At 30.1% G+C, this 6,377-nt stretch overlaps 1 protein-coding gene across 1 annotated transcript; it reads left to right on the top strand.

Moving 5' to 3' along the window:
- Positions 1-800: 800 nt before the first annotated feature.
- LOC125845598 (LOB domain-containing protein 4-like) lies at positions 801-4,164 on the top strand. Its single transcript, XM_049525145.1, has 2 exons — positions 801-1,220; positions 3,614-4,164. The coding sequence occupies exons 1-2, from the start codon at positions 1,044-1,046 to the stop codon at positions 3,950-3,952; spliced, it is 516 nt and encodes a 171-aa protein (XP_049381102.1). The 5' UTR covers positions 801-1,043; the 3' UTR covers positions 3,953-4,164.
- The last annotated feature ends 2,213 nt before the right edge of the window (positions 4,165-6,377 follow it).

Genomic DNA, 6,377 nt, shown 5'->3' with positions numbered 1-6,377 from the left:
CTACTTTTTATTTTTTGACTTAAAAGTCATTTCACTATGACTTTATTTTTGACTTAAAAGCTACTTTTTTTAAGCCAATCTAAACGGGATCTAAGAACCTATGTCTGTCACATGGCTTTTATCATTCTAATTAAAAATTGCAACACCCTCCTCTTTTTATCAACAACCAGTGCATAAATATCTCTTTTCAAGATAACACATGCGGATTAATGAATGACATCACTATACCAACAAATAAGGTTACATACACAATAAACAATCACCTAGATAATCAATTTTCAACAGTGCTACTCGTGCCCTCACCAAAAAGAAGTCCCTTATTCACGCCATACCATGATTTTCATGAACGGGCACTAGGTACACACTCACTCTCACAAAGACACTGTGAAATAACCCAGAATAATCATAATTTCTTTGGGAAATCCTTACATAGATAAGGGGCATATGTAAATTTTAAAACATTGAAGCTTATAATGCTACAGTAATTTTTTCCCAAGTGCCAATAGATGTCTAACTCATCGATCAATTCTTCAAACAGTTGTTTAGGCCAAACTTTTTTAATTATCTGAATTGCTACATTTGAAAGAAAGGAAGGATAAAAAAGAAAAATCACAATCCACACATAGTGATCATTAAAAAGGACCTCACCTTCCTCTCAAGTGAAAATAAGTTAGGTAGAAAAAATAAAAGTGATGCTTTTAATACTACAAAATCTAAAGCTTCATCTTAGTAGGTCCCACAAAAGATTTTTTGCCACCAAGTGTTTTTCTATATAAAACATCCAACCCCTCACTTCCCTCATTCCCTTCAACCAATATTCTCCTTTACTCTTCTTTATTGTAATTGCTTCCATTTCTCACTTCACTTTTCAGATACATAACCTGCAAAAACTGTCACTAGGCAGTTAGTATAAAACTTTTTAAGGTAGTTTAAACTTTTGTGTACATGAAGCTAGAAAGGAGGTATTCAATTATTACATTAACTTATATATAACTAGTCAATTATCTAGTTGTAGTTAAAAGAGTTGTTGTAAATAGCGAAAAATGAAGGAGAGTGGTAGGAAACAAGGTGCAGCATCTCCTTGTGCAGCTTGTAAGTTGCTAAGGAGGAGATGTGCACAAGATTGTGTTTTTGCTCCTTATTTTCCAGCTGATGAGCCACACAAGTTTGCAAGTGTGCATAAGGTTTTTGGTGCTAGCAATGTCAACAAGATGCTTCAGGTCAGAGACTTTCCAACAATTTTAAGTTTGAATTGCTTCATTCCTTTTATTTATTTATTTTTGGCTTCCCACCCTGTGTCCGGTACCACATTGGAGCCTGTGACTAAATCAGGAGTCGCATTAGGAAGTTCAACATTTGGAGGTAAAACACTTCCTAAGAAAGGCGACTCCGCATCCAAAGGGACTCAAAATCGAGACCTTTAAGAATGAAGAAATATTTATCACTCCATCACAATCCTTGTTGGTTCATTCCTTTTATTTAAACTACTATTATAGTATAAAAGATCTTTATATTGTTAATTTGTATAATTTAAATTTTTGGACATTTGGACAAACTAGCAACTATTTAGTGGATCATATGTAGATTTAGGATATCTTTTAAGAATCTTTTATAGAATTATATCTTTAATTACTATCCCTTTATTTCAGTTTGTTAACATATTTTCCATTTTAGTCAGTTTAAAAAATGACTCTTTCTCTTTTTAAAAATTACGTAATTTCAATTTTTCACCTGATATGTTTAAGATCATAAGATTAAGAAATAATATCAGGGTACATTTGACATATCTTAAATTTTAGATCCGAAGAGTAAAAGTTATTCTTTATTTTCTTAGATTTCATGTCAAATTAAAATAGGTAAAACAAATTAAAATTGAAAAAATGATATAAACTAATATGTTAGATAGAAAATATTGAATTCATATGAATATGATACTAATTGCATCCTGCCCTCAAGTGGAGACCATATATTAATTTTATATCTTTTTAAATACATGCATATTATTATAATTTATTTATTTTTAGTCACCAAAGATCAAACTTATAATAAATTATATTAGTAGGCATTATAAGTAGGAGACAAAGGCCTAATTGTACCCGAAGGGTCAGTATCATAAAAGGAAGACAATATGTTAGATGTGATATTTGCCATAGTACTATTACTAGTGTTAGATTCTAATACTAAACTATTACTAGTTATTTTAATCTATTACTCTCTTCGTTTCATATTAATTTATTATTGTATTAAAAATAGTTCATAATATTAATTATTTATTTTACTGAATTAAGAAAGTATTAAATAAATTTTTTCTATATTTTCTTTACAATTAATTCTTTTTGAAATCATTCACATTTGTTTGTAAAATTTTCACGAAGTTTTTCAAGGGGTGAACTAATAAATTATCTTCGCATTTATGATTTCTTAAGCATCGTATAAAATAAAAAATAATCAATTATTATGAAACGAAGGAAGCAGAATGAAACTTACCACAGACGACTGCATATAATGTCTTTTTATGTGTGTATATAATACTTAAGAAATTTGTATATGACTATCCCTACAAATTAAGTATAGAAGAGAAAGGTCACATATACTAGTATGAAAGTTTTGACTAATTTCAGCTAAGAACTAAAATCAATGAAAAACTTTATTTAATGTGATAAAAGTAAAATACGCCAATTAAATTACTGTAAATCTATTTTAAAAAAAAATTTGTAGTCTCTATTATTGGCTCTATAACGGCTGCAAACGGTCCAGAGACCCCACTGATATTACCTTAAGGTAAACATCATACCTTTAATTTAATCATAGTTACACTACACATTTTATATATTTTCTCTACTTGATGGTCTAGTTTGACTTGATTCAATTTTTTTTTTAAATCTTTTTAATTTTGTGATGTTAAATTAAATTTACGTTAAATGTATCAAAATGTCCTCAAATCTCATGACTTTAAATATGCCATATTGAAAGCTAAAATTAAAGTGATATCAAAAAAAAAAAAAGAGTCATTTTTTTAAAACAGACTAAAGAAAAGTAGTTCAATCTTTTTTATGAAGGAGATAGAAATTGGACGAGGAATAAAGAAAAGTACATCTTTTTGTAAATAAAGTCTTAATATTTGTCTTCTTTTTATATATTTCTCGTGTGGTACATAATGATAAGCATATAGTCAAAGATTTGTTATTCCAAAGTAAAATTTTAGAAAAGTGCTTTGGATCACTTGCGTTTTTTCCTTTGCTTTGAGAAGGTTAGTTCACACTTGAAAGACAGAAATTCCATGTTAAAAGTTCAGGTTTTTGCTTTACTCTTTTCTTGATGGTTAATTAAACATGCTTTCTTTTGGTGTAATCATGGCATCACTATTGTGTTTATTGTTTTGTCAAGGTTTGGGCCCTAATTAATGTCATGATAGTACGTGAAGGGACTAGAAAAATTATGCCACTTGCAAAATAGAAAACAAAAAGTTTCATCCATGTTAACTAATAGGTGGGCCTCAGTGATTCATCTGAACCCTCCTTGATGAAAAATTACACGGTTAATAATATATCGTTAAAATTATTTTTTATGTTGAGATAGTAGATGTTGAACCCCGTGACTTCTTTTGTTACAGGAGTTACCGGAGCATCAAAGGGGGGATGCCGTGAGTTCAATGGTGTATGAGGCTAATGCTAGAGTAAGGGATCCAGTTTATGGTTGTGTTGGAGCTATATCATCTTTGCAGCAACAAATTGACCATCTACAATCACAATTGGCAATTGCACAAGCTGAGGTAGTACACATGAGGATGCGACAATTCTCGTCCATCTCTGGTGGTGGCACTGCCGGGAACTCACCAGAAAACGTGTCACCATCGTCTCGACACACTCAAACTCAGCCAACCATGTCTCTTTTTACCATGGACATGGTGGTGGATCAAGCTAATATAGAGGAGTCACTATGGTCATGCTAGTAACTAGTATTTAATAAATTAGCTAATTCCTTGGCTAGCATGCGTGCCTAGTCTTTTCTAATATTTGCTATCAAGGTCTTACTTTATTGTCTGCTTCTTTTTTCCTTACTATAAATCTTTATAGCACATCTCTACTTGACCCCTCAAGAGATGATGATGACCATCATTAACCATATTGTAAATGTCTAAACAGATAATTATGAGCTATTATGATATATGTAGTTATGTATACTGAATTGACTACTTTATAATTACTTGAGAAACTACATTAAATAACCTTTAAATTTGACAATCAAATTTATTTTAACACTTTAACTTTACAGACATTTAAATACTCTCTTACCAACTTTCAGGTGATTTTTATCCAACTCCCTCATGCCCAGTCCAGTTCAAGGTTGGGTGTTGCATTTTAATTATAATAGCCCTACTAAGGGCTTATTTGTTTATACTTAATGAACGTCTGAATCTGAATGGTTCAGATTTCAGCCTAATAAATGCATATGTTTTTTTTAAAAAAATCTCCTAGTAGATATGAAAGTGTTTGATTCAGTCAGATCTTTCTAGATTTCTTTTGGCTTCTTAAATTTACACGATTTTCCCTTTTATTGTTCATATTATGGTTGTGTATATTCTCAGTTAAACACAAATTAATAGACTACAAGAGACAAATATGACTGAGATTGACTATAAATCACTATACCAAAAATTATCTTTAGCATCAATTAAAGTTTAATTGCTGCTAAATATGTTTTTATAGCGACAAGTAGCACTCTTTATAATTTCCCTAAAGTCTATAGAGGAATTGGATACAATGACAATTAACTAATGTCGGTAAAGACTTTAGCACTCTTTGTTAATGTGTATATTTATTGCCGCTAAAAATTATTTTTGTTATAGTGAATTTACTATACTAGAGAGACTTGTAGGAAAATTAGACATCTCAGAATAAATGTATGAAAAATATTTACTTAGAGATATGTTGGCCAAATGTTCAACTCTTTAAGATGATAAGAATCATGGTAATGGTATTGCAAACTTTATACAATACTTGTATATCAGTAGATAGAAAAATGTTCAACAATCGATTGAATTCTAATCCCTACTCATAAGAACACCAAATCATGACATAAAACCTTCAGTAAAAATTCATACTCATTTAGTGTCTTAAGTATCTTATTTCTTAGCTCGAAGTCACAATGTCAATTTTAACACCATGCTTTCAGTTGCTATAGTCTTGATCAATATTTCTGTCTCATTCTTTCTTTTTTTTCTTTGAAATTGGTACTGTTTATTTCTGTCTCATTCCTTGTTTCCATGTACAAATGTTTTCCCTTCTAACATTGACTTTTATACTTTTTACAGGACTTGATTGGCCAACCTCATTGAAAATACCATCACAAATAGCATATTCCCTACATCTAGTACACGCGAACTGGCTGATGTTATGCAATTTGAAACCTGAGAACGTAACGATGTAGGTTTATTGATGTTACTTTAATTTAATGATAATGCAACAATCAAAACAAGACATGAGTAAAACTGATGAAAGTTCACTAATTTTTGTAGAAGGACAATGCAATTATATGTGATCTTGAGTCAGTTGTGCTTTCACATTCATATTCATATGTAGAAAGTACCACAAGAGTTTACAATGATGATTCTAAAGGTTAAAACGAACTATTTGCCCATGGCTGAATAGGGTAATTTGGAATGCAAAGATGTTAACTCTTCACAGAATTAAAATTTAAACAGGCTCATTTCATTTCATTCTATGTGAAGGTGTTTGATTAGACATCAAATTCTAAAAATAGAAAAAGGCTATTGAAATTTGTGATTTAGGCATTTCATAGCATTTTTGTAGCAATAAGATTATTTTGTAAAGGTGAAAAAGTTAAAATTGTTCTAAATATTGGATTCTGTCAGTTCTTTTGTGCAATTCTTCCATTAGTTTTAGATGGCTATGTTATGAAGCTTAATAAAAATCTTTTATTTGCTTCGACACTTTAAATATGTATTTTATGACTTGGATATAAAAAGATTTATTTGTCCAAAAGCAAGATACTAAGAACTTGTTTTCATTGGGTTTTGGCATTTAGCTTATAAGCCAAAAGCCACAAGCTAGGATTCCTAACTTATGACTTTTGACTTAAATTTATTATTTTGGCTTAAAATCTAGTGTTTAAAAGCTTTTTTAGATATATAATTTTACTCAAACACTATAAAAGTGCTTAAAACTATTTTGACTTAAAAGAACTTAAAAATAAGCCCATCTAAACTGGCTTAGGCATTGTGTTATATTGTTTCTAACTATTGTTGCTTTTTCTCATGAAATGGTGTAATTGAATTGCTAATACTAACTTCTTTTTCTTATTTTTTTAAAATATAGATGCATTTCCCAACTTTTGTATTTATTAATATGGCGTGA

The sequence above is a fragment of the Solanum stenotomum genome, chromosome 11 (assembly GCF_019186545.1).
Source record: "Solanum stenotomum isolate F172 chromosome 11, ASM1918654v1, whole genome shotgun sequence".
Lineage (NCBI taxonomy): Eukaryota > Viridiplantae > Streptophyta > Magnoliopsida > Solanales > Solanaceae > Solanum > Solanum stenotomum.
The sequence above is the reverse complement of the archived record's forward strand: the minus strand, read 5'-3'. Positions and strand labels throughout refer to the sequence as shown.